We start from the raw sequence: 18,569 nt of genomic DNA, 5'->3' as shown, positions 1-18,569 counted from the left end.
AACCCAGGAGGCGGAGCTTGCAGTGAGCTGAGACTGCGCCACTGCATTCTAGCCTGGGCAACAGAGTGAGACTCCATCTCACCAAAAAAAAAAAAAAAAAAAAAAAAAGCAAAGCAAAGAAAATAAAGGCCAACAGATGTCAGCTCCTTCCAGCTAAAACTTACCTGCATAGGTTCTGGGTTGAATTGTGTTCCCCTGACTCCCCTGCCAAATTAATATGTGGATGTTCTAATCCCCAGTACCTCAGAACGTGACCTTATTTGGAGATAGGGTCTTAACAAAGGTAATCACTGAAAGTAAGGTCTTTGGGGTGGGCCCTAATCCAGTATAACTGGTGTCTTTAAGATGATATCAAGATACAGGGAGAAGACTGCCCTGTACAAGCCAGGGAGAGACCCAGAACAGATCTTTCCCTCACCACTCTCAGAAGGAACCAACACTGTGGTTCCTCTAGAACTGTGAGAAAATAAAATTTCTAGACTGGGCGCAGTGGTTCACGCCTATAATCCCAGTACTTTGGGAAGCCAAGGTGGGCTGATCACTTGAGCTCAGGAATTTCAGAGCAGCCTGGCCAACCCCATCTTTACAAAAAATACAAAAATCCGCTGGGTGTGGTGACACATGTCTATAATTCCAGGTACTTAGAAGGCTGAGGTGGGAGGATCACTTACGCCTGAGAGGTTGAGGCTGCAGTGAGCCGTGATCCCACTAGTGCACTCCAGCCTGGGTAGCAGAGTGAGACACTATCTCAAAATATATATATATGGCTGGGTGCAGTGGCTCATGCCTTAATCCCAGTACTTTGGGAGGCTGAGGCGGGCAGATCACCTGAGGTCAGGGGTTCGAGACCAGCCTGGCCAACATGTTGAAACCCCGTCTCTACTAAAAATACAAAAAATTAGCTGAGCGTGGTGGCGGGTGCCTATAATCCCAGCTATTTGGGAGGCTGAGGCGGGGGAATTGCTTAAACCTGGGAGGCGGAGGTTGTAGTGAGCTGAGATTGTGCTATTGCACACCAGCCTGGGTGACAGAGCAAGACTCTGTTGCAGAAAAAAAAAAAAAAAGCCAGGCGTGGCATGCCCATAATCCCAACTGCTCAGGAGGCTGAGGCACACGAATTGCTTGAGCCTGTGAGGCTGAGGTGGCAGTGAGCCAAAATCGAGCCACTGCACTCTAGCCTGGGTGACAGAGTGAGACTCTGTCTCAAAATCAAGACAAAACAAACAACAAAAAGTACACAGGAGGATGTACATTGGTTATATGCAAATACTTCACCGTTTAATATTCTATTAATTTTCTTTTCTTTTTTTCTTTTCTTTTCTTTTTTTTTTTGAGAGGGAGTTTTGCTCTTGTCACCCAGGCTGGAGTGCAATGGCTCAATCCCAGTCACTTCAACCTCTGCTTCTCAGGTTCAAGCGATTCTCCTGCTTCAGCCTCCTAAGTAGCTGGAATTAAAAGGCACCCACTACCATGCCCAGCTAATTTTTGTATTTTTTATTTTTATTTTTATTTATTTATTTTGAGACAGAGTTTCGCTTTTTCACACAGGCTAGAGTGAAATGGGGCAATCTTGGCTCACTGCAATCTCTGCCACCTGGGTCCAAGTGATTCTCCTGCCTCAGCCCCTGGAGTAGCTGGGATTACAGGCACCCACCAGCACACCCAGTTAATTTTTGTATTTGCAGTGGAGACAGGATTTCGCCACGTTGGCCAAATTGGTCTCAAACTCCTCACCTTAGGTGATCCACCCACCTCGACCTCCCAAAGTGCTGGCATTACAGGCGTGAGCCACTACGCCCAGCCTAGTTTTTGAATTTTTTTTATTGTTTTGTAATTTTTGTATTTTTTAGTAGAGAGGGGGTTTCACCATGTTGGCCTGGCTAGTCTCAAACTCCTGACCTCAGGTAATCTGCCCACCTCAGCCTCCCAAAGTGCTGGGATGACAGACGTGAGCCACAGCGCCCAACCTGTTTTCTTTCCTTTTTTTTTTTTGAGATGGAGTTTCACTCTTGTCCAGGTCAGAGTGCAACGGCATGATCCCAGCTCAGTACAACCTCTGCCTCCTGGGTTCAAGTGATTCTCCTGTCTCAGCCTCTCGAGTAGCTGGGATTATAGGCACGCACCACCACACCCAGCTAATTTTTGCATATTTAGTAGAGATGGGGGTTTCACCTTGTTGGTCAGGCTGGTCTTGAACTCCTGACCTCTGGTGATCCACCTGCCTCGGCCTCCCAAAGTGCTGGGATTACAGGCCTGAACCACCACACCTGGCCCGGCCTATTAATTTTCTACTTGTCTTGTTCAGTGTCTTCTCTGTCCATTCCATGAGGGCAGGGATTCTGATCTGTTTTCTGCATAGCTTTTGGTGCAGCACCTGGGATCCAACTGGATGTCCCAAAGGTCTTCAAACTCAACCTGTCCAGTACCTAGTTCATCAATGCCCCAACCCCAAACTTGCTTGTGCTTTTTTTTTTTTTTTTGAGACAGGGTTACACTCTGTTGCCCAAGTGGCATGGTCATGGCTCACTGCAGTCTTTACTTCCTGGGCTCAAGCAGTTCTCCTGTCTCAGCCTCTCTAGTAGCTGGGACCACAGGTATGCACCACAACGCCTGGCTAATTTTTGATTATTTATAAAGACAGGGTCTCAACATGTTGCCCAGGATGGTCTCAAACTCGTGGACTCAAGCAGTCCTCCTGCCTCTGCCTCCCAAAGTGCTGGGATTACAGGTGTAAGCTGCCGTGCCCGGCCATGGTTTTTTTTTTTTTTTTTTTTTTGAGACAGAGTCTTGCTCTGTTGCCCAGGCTGGGGTGCGGTGGTGCAATCTCAGCTCACTGCAACCTCCACCTCCTGGGCTCAAGCAATGCTAGTGCCTCAGCCTCCCAAGAAGCTGGGACTACAGGTGCTCACCACCACGCCTGGGTAATTTTTGTATTTTTATTAGAGACAGGGTTTCACCATATTGCCCAGGCTGGTCTCAAGCTCCTGGCTTCATGTGATTCACCCACCCATTGATCTTGGCCTCCCAAAGTGCTGGGATTACAGGCGTGAGCCACCACGCCTGGCCTGTTTTTGTATTCCTTTTGTGAAATAAAATACTGTCTACTAATTCCTTTGGCCAGAAGCCTGAGTGCTGTCTTCACTTCCTCCCTCTACATCATCCCACATTGGTGAATCGGTCACTAAAGCCTGTCCTACCCAATGCTCTGGAGTCTGCCCATCTCTCCCTTTCTGTCCTGCCACCACTCTAGTTTGGGCCCCTCTTCAGTTCTTGCTTGGACCATGATCAAAGTCTTTTCCTTACTCTATTTCCAGCTTGTCCTCACTGATACAAGGGTGATTTTTTTTTTTTTGAAATTCATGTATTGGTTTGCTTTTCCACAAAATTGGGACCATATCATATAATCAGTTTTATGTTAATCTTGAAAGCATTGTCTTTGGAGACTTTTCATAGATACAGTTGTCTGTTGCAGCTATGGGTGAGCATAATTGACTCCATCATCTTCCTAATCGGGTTGTTGCTAGGCTTATTATTTGCTTTTATTTATTTATATTTATTTATTTTGAGACAGAGTCTTGCTCTGTCACCCAGGCTAGAGTGCCGTGGTATGATCTTGGCTCACTGCAACCTTTGCTTCCTGGTTTCAAGCGATTCTCCTGCCTCGGCTTCCCAAGTAGCTGGGATTACAGGTGCCTTCCTCCACACCTGGCCAATTTTTGTATTTTTAGTGCAGACAGGGTTTTGCCATGTTGACCAGGCTGGTCTCAAATTCCTGACCTCAGATCCGCCTGCCTCGGCTTCCCAGAGTGCTGGGATTACAGGCATGAGCCACTACACCCAGCCATTATTTGCTTTTATAAATAGTGCTGTGATGCATCTTTATGATCTTTCAAAATCTCAATATTGTCACATCACTCACTTGCTTAGACTCCATCAGTACCTCCCTGTCGTCGAAGTGCAATGTTCTGACTGCTCAGTGTGGCTCATAAGGCCTCTTAGATTGGGTCCTGCTTACCTTTCATGAAATCTCCCACCCACAACCCATAATGCCAGTTCCCTACTTGCAGATGCCAAATGTGAGCCACCTTGATTTTTTTCACTTATGCTTCTTCTTCTGTAATGTCCCCTTCTTTTTTCTTTCTTTCTTTTTTTTTTTTTGAGATGGAGTCTCGCTCTGTCACCCAGGCTGGAGTGCAGTGGTGCGATCTTGGCTCACTGCAACCTCTGCCTCCCAGGTTCAAGAGATTCTTCTATAGGTCGAGCGTGGTGGCTCAAGCCTGTAATCCCAGCACTTTGGGAGGCTGAGACGGGCGGATCACGAGGTCAGGAGATCAAGACCATCCTGGCTAACATGGTGAAACCCCGTCTCTACTAAAAAATACAAAAAACTAGCCGGACGTGGTGGCAGGTGCCTGTAGTCCCAGCTACTCGGGAGGCTGAGGCAGGAGAATGGTGTAAACCCGGGAGGCGGAGCTTGCAGTGAGCTGAGATCCGGCTACTGCACTCTAGCCTGGGCGACAGAGCGAGACTCCGTCTCAAAAAAAAAAAAAAAAAAAGAGATTCTCCTGCTTCAGCCTCTCGAGTAGCTGGGATTACAGATGCCTGCCACCACGCCCGGTTAGTTTTTGTATTTTTAGGAGAGATGAGGTTTCACAATGTTGGCCAGGCTGGTCTCAAACTCCTGACCTCAGGTGATCCACCCACCTCAGCCTCCGAAAGTGCTGGGATTATAGGCGTGAGTCACTGCGTCTGGCCTGTAATGTCCGCTTCTTTGTCTCCCCAGAAAAGTCCACTGTCTGGGTTCAAATCCTCATCATTCCTTATTTATAATGATGATACTTAAAGATGATATTCGGCCAGGTGCAGTGGCTCATGTTTGTAATCCCAGCACTTTAGGAGGCTGAGGCAGGCAGATCACGAGGTCAGGCGATTGAGATCATCCTGGCTAACAGGGTGAAACCCCATCTCTACTAAAAATACAAAAACTTAGTCAGGCCTGGTAGCACGTGCCTGTAATCCCAGCTACTCAGGAGGCTGAGGCAGGAGAATCACTTGAACCCGGGAGGCGGAGGTTGCAGTGAGCCAAGATTGCACCATTGCACTCCAGCCTGGGCGACAAAGCAAGATTCTGTCTCAAAAAAATAATAATAAAAAATAAATAAAGATGATATTCCACTAAAACCAGAGTGGCTTTTGGGACACGGGTAGCTAGCCCACTGACAGATAAAAATTTCCAAGATGGGCCGGGCTCGGTGGCTCACACCTCACCTTTGGGAGGCTGAGGTGGGTGGATCACGAGGGCAGGAGTTTGAGATCAGCCTGGCCAACATGGTGAAACCCTGTCTCTACTAAAGTTACAAAAAATTAGCCGGGTGTGGTGGTGGGCGCCTGTAATCTCAGCTACTCGGGAGGCTGAGGCAGGAGAATTGCTTGAATCGGGGCGGCAGAGGTTGCAGTGAGCTGAGGTTGTGCCAATGCACTCCAGCCTGGAAGACAGAGTGAGACTCCATCACAAAAAAAAAAAAAAAAAAAAATCCAAAATGGCCTAGCCTAACCTAAAGATGCTTTTCAGACCTTTTGATTCTACAATAAGATGCTGTCTCAGGCCGGGCGCGGTGGCTCAAGCCTGTAATCCCAGCACTTTGGGAGGCCGAGACGGGCGGATCACGAGGTCAGGAGATCGAGACCATCCTGACTAACACGGTGAAACCCCGTCTCTACTAAAAACTACAAAAAACTAGCCGGGCGAGGTGGCGGCGCCTGTAGTCCCAGCTACTCGGGAGGCTGAGGCAGCAGAATGGCGTGAACCCGGGAGGCGGAGCTTGCAGTGAGCTGAGATCCGGCCACAGCACTCCAGCCTGGGTGACAGCGCGAGACTCCGTCTCAAAAAAAAAAAAAAAAAAAAAAAAAAAAAGATGCTGTCTCAGAAACAAACAAACAATATCCATAGCATTTTATCACGTGAATTATGTGAAATTCAAATTTCAGTCTTTGGAACACAGCCACTCTCACGCACTCACTTATTTATGTATTGTCTTTGGCTGCTTTCATTCTTTATTTTTTGAGACTCACTCTGTCACCCAGGCTGGAGTGCAGGAATGCAATCTCGGCTCACTGCAACCTCTGCTTCCTAGGTTCAAGTGATTCTCCTGCCTCAGCCTCCCGAGTAGTTGGTATTACAGGTGCACTCCACCATGATTGGCTAATTTCCGCATTTTTAGTAGAGAGAGGGTTTCCCCATGTTGTCCAGGCTGTTCTCAAACTCCTGACCTCAAGTGATCTGCCCATCTCGGCCTTCCAAAGTGCTGGGATTACAGGCGTGAGCCACTGCGCCTGGACCTTTGGCTGCTTTTATGCAACAATGGCAGAGCTGAGCAGTTGCAACAGAGATGGAGATGGTTTGGCCTGTAAGCCTAAACCACTGACTCTGCGGCCCTTTACAGAAATTTGCTGAGCCCTGGTCTAGACAGTCCTGCAGAGCAGGTAGGGAGGTAGGAGACAGACTGGAAAACTGATGAGAGGGTTTTAGGATAGAAGGTAGTTCATAGGGCTAAATGTGGCATCGAAGACCAAATACATGAAGACTCAACGAGGAAGATCCCCTCCACTAAGAAATAACTACATAGGAGACAAAATTTGTTTAAAAAACAACTTCACATTTTATTTGATGGGATATGGTCATTTGTTGAGTTGAAGGCATGGAGGAAAAGTGCTGTTCTGAAACAGACTTCGAACTAAAGACCCCATCCCATCCCCGCATAATTGTACTTTTAATGACTAGCTCATCAATTTTTTTTTTTTTTTTTGATATGGAATTTCACTCTGTCACCCAGGCTGGAGTACAGTGGTATGATCTCGGCTCACTGCAACCTCTGCCTCCCAGGTTCAAGTGATTTTCATGCCTCAGTCTCCTGAGTAGCTGGGACTATAGGCACATGCCACCAGGCCTGGCTAATTATTTTTGTATTTTTTTAATTTTTTAAAATTTTTTTCTTTTTGAGACGGAGTCTCGCTCTGTCACCCAGGCTGGAGTGCAGTGGCCGGATCTCAGCTCACTGCAAGCTCCACCTCCCGGGTTTATGCCATTCTCCTGCCTCAGCCTCCCGAGTAGCTGGGACTACAGGCGCCCGCCACCTCGCCCGGCTAGTTTTTTTGTATTTTTTTAGTAGAGACGGGGTTTCACTGTGTTAGCCAGGATGGTCTCGATCTCCTGACCTCGTGATCCGCCCGTCTCGGCCTCCCAAAGTGCTGGGATTACAGGCTTGAGCCACCACGCCCGGCCTATTTTTGTACTTTTTTTTTTTTTTTTTTTTTTGAGACGGAGTCTTGCTCTGCCACCCAGGCTGGAGTGCAATGGCCGGATCTCAGCTCACTGCAAGCTCCGCCTCCCGGGTTTACGCCATTCTCCTGTCTCAGCCTCCGGAGTAGCTGGGACTACAGGCGCCCGCCACCTCGCCCGGCTAGTTTTTTGTATTTTTAGTAGAGATGGGGTTGGCCGGGCGCGGTGGCTCAAGCCTGTAATCCCAGCACTTTGGGAGGCCGAGACGGGCGGATCACAAGGTCAGGAGATCGAGACCATCCTGGCGAACACAGTGAAACCCCGTCTCTACTAAAAATACAAAAAACTAGCCCGGCGAGGTGGCGGGCGCCTGTAGTCCCAGCTACTCGGGAGGCTGAGGCAGGAGAATGGCGGGAACCCGGGAGGCGGAGCTTGCCGTGAGCTGAGATCTGGCCACTGCACTCCAGCCTGGGCGACAGAGCAAGACTCAGCCTCAAAAAAAAAAAAAAAAAAAAAAGAGATGGGGTTTCACCGTGTTAGCCAGGATGGTCTCGATCTCCTGACCTCGTGATCCACCCGTCTCGGCCTCCAAAGTGCTGGGATTACAGGCTTGAGCCACCGCGCCCGGCCTATTTTTGTACTTTTAATGAGAGACAGCGTTTCACTGTGTTGGCCAGGCTGGTCTCGAACTTAGCTCATCATTTTGTTTAGTATTATTATTTATATATATATTTGGAGACGGAGTCTTGCTCTGTCACCCAGGCTGGAGTGCAGTGGCATGATCTTGGCTCACTGAAACCTCTGCCTCCCAGGTTCACGCCATTCTCCTGCCTCAGCCTCCCAAGTAGCTGGGACTACAGGTGCCCCCACCACGCCCGGCTAATTTTTTTTTTTGTATTTTTAGTAGAGACAGGGTTTCACTGTGTTAGCCAGGATGGTCTCGATCTCCTGACCTTGTGATCCGCCCACCTCGGCCTCCCAAAGTGCTGGGATTAATAGGCGTGAGCCACCGTGCCTGGCCTTGTTTATTATTTTTTAGAGATGGGGTCTCCCTCTGTTGCCCAGGCTGGAGTGCAGTGGCATGATCATAGCTCACTGCAGCCTCCAATTCCTGAGCTCAAGCAATTCTCCCATCTTAGCCTCCAAAGTAGCTGGGACTAGAGGCCCAGCTATTTTTAAAAAATTTTTGTACAGATGGGGTCTCACTATGTTGTTCAGACTGGTCTCAAACTCCTGGCCTCAGTAGATTCTCCTGCCTTGGCCTCCCAAAGCACTGGGATTATTGGCATGAGCCACCATGCCCCGGCCCTAGCTCATCTTTTTGTACTGACACTGCATTCATCAGACCTAAAAAGCTAAAAGTTACATTTGTAACTTTAAAATTCTGCAGGTAACACCAATAATCCCAGCATTTTGGGAGGCTGAGGTGGGCAGATCATGAGGTCAGGAGTTTGAGACCAGCCTGGCCAGCACAGTGAAATCCTGTCTGTACTAAAAAAATAAAAAAATTAGCTGGGCATGGTGGCACACACCTGTAATCCCAGCTACTTGAGAGGCTGAGGCAGGAGAGTTGCTTGAACCTGGGAGATGGAGGTTGCAGTGAGCTGAGATTTTGCTATTGCACTCCAGCCTGGGTGACAGAGTGAGACTCTATCTCCAAAAAAATAAAATAAAATAAAATAAAATAATCTGCAGAAAAGGCCTATATGGGCAAAGTATAAGATTATATTACTAAATTGGTATAGTATATATACACTTAAAATTACATATTCACAAAAAGAGGTTAGAGAAAGAGAAATTTAAATGCACTGACATTTTTATTTCTTGCAACCTGAATTAAATTCAGGTTTCCTTTCCTACAGAATGCAAAAAGACATCCACAAGGCAACTCCACTTCTAAGTTACAAATTACTAGATGTTAGAAAACTTTCTCGAAGGAGAGTGAACTTTTTTTTTTTTGAGACGGAGTCTTGCTCTGTCGCCTCGGCTTACTGCAAGCTTTGCCTCCCAAGTTCACGCCATTCTCCTGCCTCAGTCTCCCAAGTAGCTGGGACTACAAGCGCCTGTCACCACGCCTGGCTAATTTTTTGTATTTTTAGTAGAGATGGGGTTTCACCATGTTAGCCAGGATAGTCTTGATCTCCTGATCTTGTGATCCGCCCGCCTTGGCCTTCCAAAGTTCTGGGATTACAGGCGTGAGCCACCGCGCCCGGCCAGAGAGTGCACTATTTTTTAAGTTAGTAGCACATTTAACTTATAACTCACCTTAAGTTAGAAAAGCCACTTTTCGAAAGCAGTTTGTTTCCAGCTCAACTGTGGAAATCGAAATGTCTGCAGTACCAAATCTCATCCCACAGTCAGCCCAGCCCTGGCACCTTTGCTTGTTTCCATGAAATGTGTCTAGTCTAGAGGGTAGCATTTTTTTGTTGACCCCAATCATCATGTGAAAAGATTCTGGAGCCATGTTAGGTCTTCCTTCATTCTCTGTGAGAATGCAAGCAACTCATTTATAAAGTAGCATCAGCAACCAGGCCTTCCTGGGCATGGGAGTGAGGAAGTGGCAGAAAGGACCAGCTGGCTGTCCTGTAGCTTAAGGACAGTCCCTCAGCACAGGACACAGAACAAGAACAGGACAAAACAAGGCCCTCCGATATGTCAGAGGAAGACAAATTTCCAGAAACGGCAACTCTCCTTCCATATACTTGGGGTAAAAAAAAAAAAAAAAAAGGGAGGCTGAGGCAGGAGAGTTGCTTGAACCTGGGAGATGGAGGTTGCAGTGAGCTGAGATTTTGCTATTGCACTCCAGCCTGGGTGACAGAGTGAGACTCTATCTCCAAAAAAAAAAAAAAAAAAACAGAAGGGCGGGTGACTGGCTTCATCAGTCCAGCAAAAGACAGGGAAGGGGCATAAAATAAGATGTTACTGTGCTTCAAGTCAGTTGAGTCACTAAACTCATTATGCAAGTGGAAGGCTCCCGAGAATGTCTGGCAGTGGCCTTTACATGTATTTATTTTAAATAATTAGCTTAGGTCTGAGGTATAATGACTAATCTCCACGAGTCTATGCCTGATGGTGATCAACAGTTATGACATACATGGAAGGTGTCATAGGAAAGAACCGGAAACAATTACAGTAAGTGGAACTGTGCACAAAAGCTGCTCTGCATCCCGGGTTCATGCTTTTAAGCAGCCCTTTTGCTGAAAGCCTCACGAAGTATTTTGTTTGGGTTGAGTGTTATGTTTAAAATTTCCCTTTTACCAGTTAGAATAATAATGCCGAGCTCATCTAATAAACAAATGTTTAGTTTGATAAGCTTTAATCAGATTGTCACACCCTGGGATAGTCATTAATGACATGGATCAGAATCCCTGAGGTGGCTGGAATCTAACCAGTGTGTAGCACAGAAAGCTCTGCTTCTGAACAATGAGATCACTTGGACTCGGGAAGGGGAACATCACACACCAGGGCCTATCATGGGGAGGGGGAAGGGGGGAGGGATTGCATTGGGAGTTATACCTGATATAAATGATGAATTGATGGGTGCTGATGAGTTGATGGGTGCAGCACACCAACATGGCACAAGTATACATATGTAACAACCTGCACGTTATGCACATGTACCCTAGAACTTAAAGTATAATAAAAAAAAAAAATTAAAAAAAAATAATAAAATAAAGATAAAGTCTGACTAAAAAAAAAAAAAAAAAAAGAAAGCTCTGCTTGCCTATGGAGGCTGTGGATATTTTTAGGAAGGTCATGCATTATGTGATGGGAATTTTTATTTTTAATTTAATTTTTTTTTTTTTTTGAGACGGAGTCTGGCTTTGTTGCCCAGGCTGGAGTGCAGTGGCCGGATCTCAGCTCACTGCAAGCTCTGCCTCCCGGGTTCCTGCCATTCTCCTGCCTCTGCCTCCTGAGTAGCTGGGACTACAGGCGCCCGCCACCTCGCCCGGCTAGTTTTTTTTTTTTGTATTTTTTAGTAGAGACGGGGTTTCACTGTGTTAGCCAGGATGGTCTCGATCTCCTGACCTCGTGATCCGCCTGTCTCGGCCTCCCAAAGTGCTGGGATTACAGGCTTGAGCCACCGTGTCCGGCCAAGGGATGGGAATTTTTATAAACAAAGTGCTACATAAAAACTAATGCACTGTGGCAGCACTTACAGAGGTTTGCTTTGCTTTGAGACACCACTGTTTATAGGCTGCAGACTGTAAAGGGAAGTATTGGGAAATGGCAAAGGTCACATGGGCCACTGCCATGTTTTAAGGTCAAAGGCACTGTTATTTTAAGTGACCTATCTCATTATTAAAATCACTTTCACCATCTTCAAAATATTTTGTTTTTTAAAAAGGCAAGGGCCTTGTGGCTCCAACTATTTTGTTGGATGTACCAGCATAAATAAATCAGTTTTAATTGACACTTCTACATGATTTCTTTTGTAAAATGAAAGGAGAAAACTAGCCAAGCCAGTTAAAATGGTATCTGGGCTTTTTTCCCCTCTTGGCTAAATTTTTCTATACAAAGTCAGCATCATTTGTAGAATTCCAGTCCTAAAACCGGGTGGCAGAGAAATAAGGGATGATTCGTTACCTTGCAAAAAGTGCAAGGTAACGAAGAGTCGGGGGGAATGCTAGTCAGGTCAGGAGAACCCAGGTTCCAAATAAACATTTTGTCCTCCTGAGGCCTGCCTAATGGTGATTCCCAGAGGGATGGAGGAAGACCATTGCACAGCCACATCTGTGTAATACTCCATTCCCACAAACTCTACTGGGCGCTCTGTCAGTCAGCCTGGCAGCCTCGAGCCAGTGGAAGACCTGTTCCCAGTCACAGATGGAGAGTTCCAGATGAGAGCATGTGGGGAAGAGGGGCTCCCTGCACACTTCCAGGAGTCACAGTGAGCAGTGCTGGTGTGAAGCCCACCTACTAAAATACATGCCAAGGATGGGGGGCTGGAGGAAAGCGGGGACATCAGAAAACAAAAGAGCAACATGGCACACTCCATTTCCCATTCTAACACTGATCCTTTCCTAGAGGATGAATCGCAGATAATGTGTTCAGTGTGTGAGGAGGTGTGTGTGTGAATGTGGGTGTGTGTGTGAATGATGACTCCTAAACAAAGGTGTGGGAAGGACCCTCCTCCACCAAACGACTGGCTCACACATCTCCTTAACGCTCTGACTCATGGGAAGGCTTGGGAATGAGAAATAGAGGCTCGTGGCTGCAAGACTGAAAATTCTGTCCACATCTGTCCACATGCTCACTAAAGTGAGAAATGCAGCTCTTCTTATTCCAGCATGGTAAGCAAATGCCCAAGATATGCAGGGCCAGGCTGCTGTGCTCAGACAAAAACTCTAATAAGCATTTTGCTGGAAGAACTTGGTGAGGTGTTAACCCTAGGAAAATGTGGGACAAACACTTCCTTATAATGGCAAAAACGTCTTAAGACCTACTCTATTATATCATTTGCAAACACACATTAATTTACATACTAAAATAGTAAATGAAATTTCTTGGAAGTTCAAAAAAAGCTCTTTTAAATCTTTTCATCACAATAGAGTAAAAATCCGTCTGTCTTCAGAGTTGTCGAACTTTTCTTTCTGTGCTTTTTATGTTGACATCTAACTTGTCCACTTTGGTTGTCAGCCGGTCAAGAATGTCATCTTGCTCCTCAATTTCCGTCTGCATCCCCAGGGCTATGTCCTTCAGACGGCCCAGTCCCATGGACAGCTCATCTGTGCGAGGAGGAAATGACATGCAGGCATGAGCAAACACAGTCACCGCACCTGCAAATGCTTCCTGATGGTGTGGGTAAGGGGGAGAGACAGGCTGAGGGATCTGTGTTGCCTGGTGGGGCTGCACCCACTGCTGAGATGAGTCTTAACTGATTCTGTCACGGTGAAGAGTAAAGCCTCTTTCCTAGGTTTGTGAGTGTGTGTGTGTGTGTGTGTGTGTCTTTGTGCACGCCGGGGGTAGGGAGATATGTCCAGGGCTGCTTTCTGCCTTTTTACTGAGAACAGCAGCCAGGAAAGAGCCAGAGGGGAGGGAGAAGAAGAGGTAGTGCTGTGTAAGCCTTCTTACTTGCAAGATTAAATACAAAACACTAAGAGAAAAAGGATCAGGATACACAAATGCTTAGCACTGGTACCACAAATCTAAGCAAAATCATTTTTTTTTTTTTTTTTGTGAGACAGAGTCTTGCTCTATCGCCCGGGCTGGAGTGTAGTGCCATGATCTTGGCTCACTGCAACCTCCGCCTCCCGGGTTAAGCGACTCTTCTGCTTCAGCCTCCCAAGTAGCTGGAACTACAGGCGTGCGCCACCACACCCGTCTAATTTATTTTGTATTTTTAGTAGAGACGGGGTTTTACCATATTGGCCAGGCTGGTCTCGAACTACTTACCTTGTGATCCGTCCGCCTTGGCCTCCCAAAGTGCTAGGATTACAGGCATGAGCCATTGCACCTGGCCAAAATCAGTTTTTTTAAAAAGGTACTCTTGGCCGGGCACAGTGGCTCACACCTTTGTGAGTGATCTTGTATTCACAAAGTGTGGGATTACAAAGTGTACTGTAATCCCAGCACTCTGAAAGGCCGAGGCAGGTGGATCGTGTGAGGTCGGGAGTTTGAGGCCCGCCTGGCCAACATGGTGAAACCCTGTCTCTACTAAAAAATACAAAAATTAGCCGGATGTGGTGGTGCATGCTTGTATTCCCTGCTACTTGGGGGGCTGAGGCAGGAGAATCACTTGAACCTGAGAGGAGGAGGTTGCAGTAAGCTGAGATCAATGCACTGCACTCTAACCTGGGCAATAGAGCAAGACTCCATCTCAAAAAATAAAATAAAAAGACAGGCTGAGTGTGGTGGCTCATGCCTGTAATCCCAGCACTTTGGGAGGCCAAGGTGGGTGGATCACTTGAGGTCAGGAGATCAAGACCATCCTGGCTAACATGGTGAAACCCCGTCTCTACTAAAAATACAAAAATTAGCCAAGCGTGGTAGCACACACCTGTAATCCCAGCTACTCGGGAGGCTGAGGCATGAGAATCACTTGAACCCAGGAGGCAGAGGCTACAGTAAGCTGAGATCGCGCCACTACACTCCAGCCTGGGTGATAGAGTAAAACTCTCAGAAAAAAATTAAAAAAAAAAAAAAGAAATTAAAATAAATAAATAAATAAATAAATAAAAATATTGTCTTCAGGTCAGGCACAGTGGCTCATGCTTGTAATCCCAGCACTCTGGGAGGCCAAGGTGGGAGGATCATTTGAGTCTAGGAGTTGTGAGACCAGCCTGGGCAACAAAGTGAGACTCCATCTCTAAAAAAAAAAAGAAAAGAAAAGAAAGAGAAAAACAGTATAATTTAAAAATTTTAAAAAAAGATAGTATTCAGCTCTTTGCTTCTTAAGCTTACTGAAACTCATGGCCTCGTGCTCCATGGACAGTAGACTCTGTGGTTGCCTCAGGCCTCAGGAGGAAGCTCCCTGGCAGCCAGGGCAGCAAAGGATAAGCAAACAGAGAGGCTGAGATAAAATGTGTGATAATGTAAAGCCACCAGGCCAGGGCACTGGAGTCCAGAGAGCTTGCCTGAGTTCCTGAAATAGCAGGGAGCGTGTGTTAAGATGGGAAGAGTGTGAACAAAGGCAACATCCCCTGCCCCACCAGAGTGGCCTGGCCTGAACTGTGTCAGCAGGGCCGGAGGGCTGAGCTCTGAACCAGCCACCCGCCCTTCTGCCAGGGCCCACCTCCTACTTTAGACTGTGTCCTACCGGGACCTGCCCAGCTGCAAGTCCACAGTGCCAACTGTGCACCCTCAGCACCCCTAGTGGTGGGCAGTACTCAGCGCTTCTTCCTGCCTCTTTGAATTCAGTATCTTTCCTCAGAGTCCCTTCTCCCACTTCCTGCCAGCAGGCACCAACCATACCACTAGCCCTAACCACTCCCTTTCTCCTGGTGAAGGACAAAGGGCTTTTACGCCTCTCTGGGTTTCTCTGGAGTGGTTAGATCTGGGTAGACACACCTTCTGCCTTAGAGAAGTCTGGCTCTGAAGGACAGAGTTCTGGGCATAGAAGGAGGTGGCAGCTGTCAGGGGCTTCCCAGACAGCAAGCAGGAGCAAATGTGTGCACAGACACTCCATGTGCATCTTCATGGGTTTCAGTTTTGCCTCCCACTAGATACCTTTACAGCAGGGGAGGATTTTATTATTTGCTCTCTCCACTTTGCCAGCTCCTAACAGGGGCTGGGAGACTGAGAGGGTGACCCAGGTCACCACGGGGGAGATTTCTGTTCACGGAGTAGCGTAAGAGGAGGCAGCAAATCTGAGACACTACTTAGAATAAACTCACAGAACTGCCCACAGGCCAACACCTACTTGAACTTCAAGTAACTGACTTTTCCGTTCAAAAAATAATCACTGGCTGGGCGCGGTGGCTCACGCCTGTAATCCCAGCACTTTGGGAGGCCGAGGCAGGCGGGAGTTTGAGACCAGCCTGACTAACAAGGAGAAACCTCATCTCTACTAAAAACACAAAATTAGCCGGGCATGGTGGTGCATTCCTGTAATCCCAGCTACTCGGAAGGCTGAGGCAGGAGAATCGCTTGAACTCAGGAGGCTGAGGTTGCGGTGAACGGAGATTGCGCCACTGCACTGCAGCCTGGGCAACAAAAGTGAATGCCGTCTCAAAACAAAACAAAACAAAACAAAACAAAACCACTAAGTGCTTGCCTGCTGGGCCCCAAGAACAAAGTAGTGACAAAATGGAAACACTCCATGCTGTCCTGGAATCTACATTCTGATTGGGAATACAGCAGGCAAACCAGCAGATACACAATCACAAACGGCCAGGGCAGCCCCCTGGAAACACAAGGGTCCCGAGAGACAGGGAGAGGAGACCACACTAATGCAAGACTGACAGAAAGAGAAGGAGCCAGCCTGCAGAGAGTTGGGGGAGCTCATCCAGGCAGATAGGGGCCATGAGGCAGAAAGAACTCACATCAGAAATCCCACATGAGCCTGCAGGTGATGAGAGCAGAAGGGACCAGGGCGGGCAAAGAGAGCCTGGACTGCACTGTGAGTGTGTGGGGTTCCATGAGAGAGTTCTGGAAGAATATACCCCTCATTTCTTCTTCTTCTTTTTTTTTTTTTTTTTAGATGGAGTTTCACTCTTGTTGCCCAGGTTGGACTGCAATGGTGCTCTCTTGGCTCACTGCAACCTACGCCTCTCGGGTTCAAGTGATTCTCCTGCCTCAGCCTCCTGAGTAGCTGGGACTACAGGCGCCAGCCACCACGCTCAGCTAATTTTTGTATTTTTAGTAGAGACAGGGTTTCACCATGTTGGTCAGGCTGGTCTTGAACTCCTGACCTCAGGTGATCCACCTGCCTTGGCCTCCCAAAATGCTGGGATTACAGGCGTGAGCCACTGTGCCTGGCCCCCTGCACACCCTTCTGTTTTGAAACATCATGCTGGAGGCTGTGTGGCCAAAGTGCCAATTGTAACACGAGGGCTAATTCCATCCCAGGCACTTTCTGGCTCAGGTAACCTTCCCACTGTTCTCAGAGGCAGCCCGTTTCACAAGGAGGAAAACAGGGCTCTGAGTGGCCAGGTGGGAAGGATGGAGTGAGCAGTCACGTCCAGGCTCCACTTTATTGCCTCTCAGGGACTCCTGGGTCCCTCGTGCTGTTCATGAAAGTGAGAGATGGGGAGGGCTCGTTGGGCTGGAAGTAGGAAATGGTGAGAAGTGGAGAGATTCCAGAGACAGTGAGGTGGCAAGATGGACCCGGCTTGGTGTGGGATGCGATGTGTGGGGAGGGAGCTGAAGCTGGAGGGTCCTCATGTAGGGGCTATGCTTGATGTGAGCTGCCTGAAGGAACAGAAGCTTACAGAAGCTGGTGTGGCGCTCAGTCTTACCTAGGTTGCTGTCGATCTTCTGGTGATAGGCTCGAAGGTGTGGGTTCTTTGGGTAAGCATCGGTACTCACAGCAGAACCAGCCCCTCTGGGGACAGGATCTAAGTTTAGAAGGAAACACCAGGAGAGTGGTTAATTGACATTGTTCAAATGCTGCTTCACACACCCAAAACAATTTCATCTGGAAAATGGGTGGAAGGAATGAAAGGTTGGTTCTGAGGCTATCCAGAAGGATGAGGGAGGAGCACAGTGCAGGTTCATGGGCCAGGAGAGACGCTTCCACAGGGTAGGGGATGGTTCCCACTTTCCCTCAGTCCTTGGGAGATCAAAGACCCTCAAACTAAGGGTCACCTACTCAGACCCTGGTGCACAAGCTCAGGAAAGACACGAGTCACACAAGTGACAATACACAGTGGAACTGCAATAATGCAAAACTACACAGTCTGTGGACAAAGTCTAAAAATACAAATTGTTATGTTACATAAATGGAATTATGGGTAATTTTGTTTCTTTCCGAAATTTATCTCTACACTATATTTTCACTTGAAACAAATAAGAAAAAAAAAGAAATGTTAAATAATGCACATTTGCCACAAGAAATCTTCCTTGAACCCTAGTTTCTTCTTTTTTAAAATTATCTTTCTTGGCTTGAATGAACTTCAGTTTCTAAATACACACAGAAAAGCCCTGTCATCCCAGTTTATCCCCTTTAGGGAAACATCACTTTCTAGAGTTAGCATATTTCCTCCAGCACCAACCAACTGAAACCATTCTGCAAACTGTGCCGATTTTTTTTTTCCAGTCTTTTAATATATACGACACAATTGGAAACTCTTTAATTCCTTAAAATTGTGTCTTGGGTGCAGTGTCTTGTGCCACTTCTCCAGGTTGTGATAAGGCTGATTTTCCCAGGCCTTGCCTTTCAATTTACACTCACTTCCTCCACTTGCCTTTCCAGACTGAACTGTGCTGATGATGTCAGTCTCTCCTGCTCCCCGCTCTTCCTCCATCTGGTCTCCCCAGCTGCATCAACCACAACCATGGTGGGTTCCAGAGCTTCCATGGTGTATCGTTTTCTTGAAGGCAGCACAGTTTAAGCCTTTGGTTTCTAGCACCAATTTCAATGTACCCTGGCTGTTGGGGGGCCTATAGAGGAGGCCCCAGGAGCCCTAAATTCCTTTCCAGATAAGGGATATTTCTGGGCCTATCACTTGATAGAAGTGGAATGATTTGACCAACACTCACTGTCTTGCACACCTTGTCCATGTGGCTGCTGCTACTCCTGCTTGGGCTGGAGGCTGTATTAGCCCCTCACTGATGCTGTGACAAATGACCACAAACTTGTCTTACGGTTCTGGAGGTCAGAAGTCCAACATGGGTCTCACTGGGCTGA

The 18,569-nt window shown here is 47.4% G+C and overlaps 1 protein-coding gene across 1 annotated transcript in view; it reads right to left on the bottom strand.

Moving 5' to 3' along the window:
- Window positions 1-12,710: 12,710 nt before the first annotated feature.
- SNAP29 (synaptosome associated protein 29) overlaps window positions 12,711-18,569 on the bottom strand; it is a 30,518-nt gene continuing 24,659 nt past the window's right edge. Inside the window, exons 4-5 of the mRNA XM_033234096.1 lie at window positions 17,179-17,277; window positions 12,711-13,008 (exon numbers count right to left, since the gene is read on the bottom strand). Coding sequence (XP_033089987.1) covers window positions 12,851-13,008; window positions 17,179-17,277 — 257 coding nt within the window. The 3' untranslated portion in view covers window positions 12,711-12,850. The remainder of the gene's footprint in view (window positions 13,009-17,178; window positions 17,278-18,569) is intronic.

The sequence above is a fragment of the Trachypithecus francoisi genome, unplaced genomic scaffold, assembly GCF_009764315.1.
Source record: "Trachypithecus francoisi isolate TF-2019V2 unplaced genomic scaffold, Tfra_2.0 Lachesis_group14, whole genome shotgun sequence".
NCBI classification, from domain to species: Eukaryota; Metazoa; Chordata; class Mammalia; order Primates; family Cercopithecidae; genus Trachypithecus; species Trachypithecus francoisi.
This window is presented reverse-complemented; position numbering and strand designations above follow the sequence as displayed.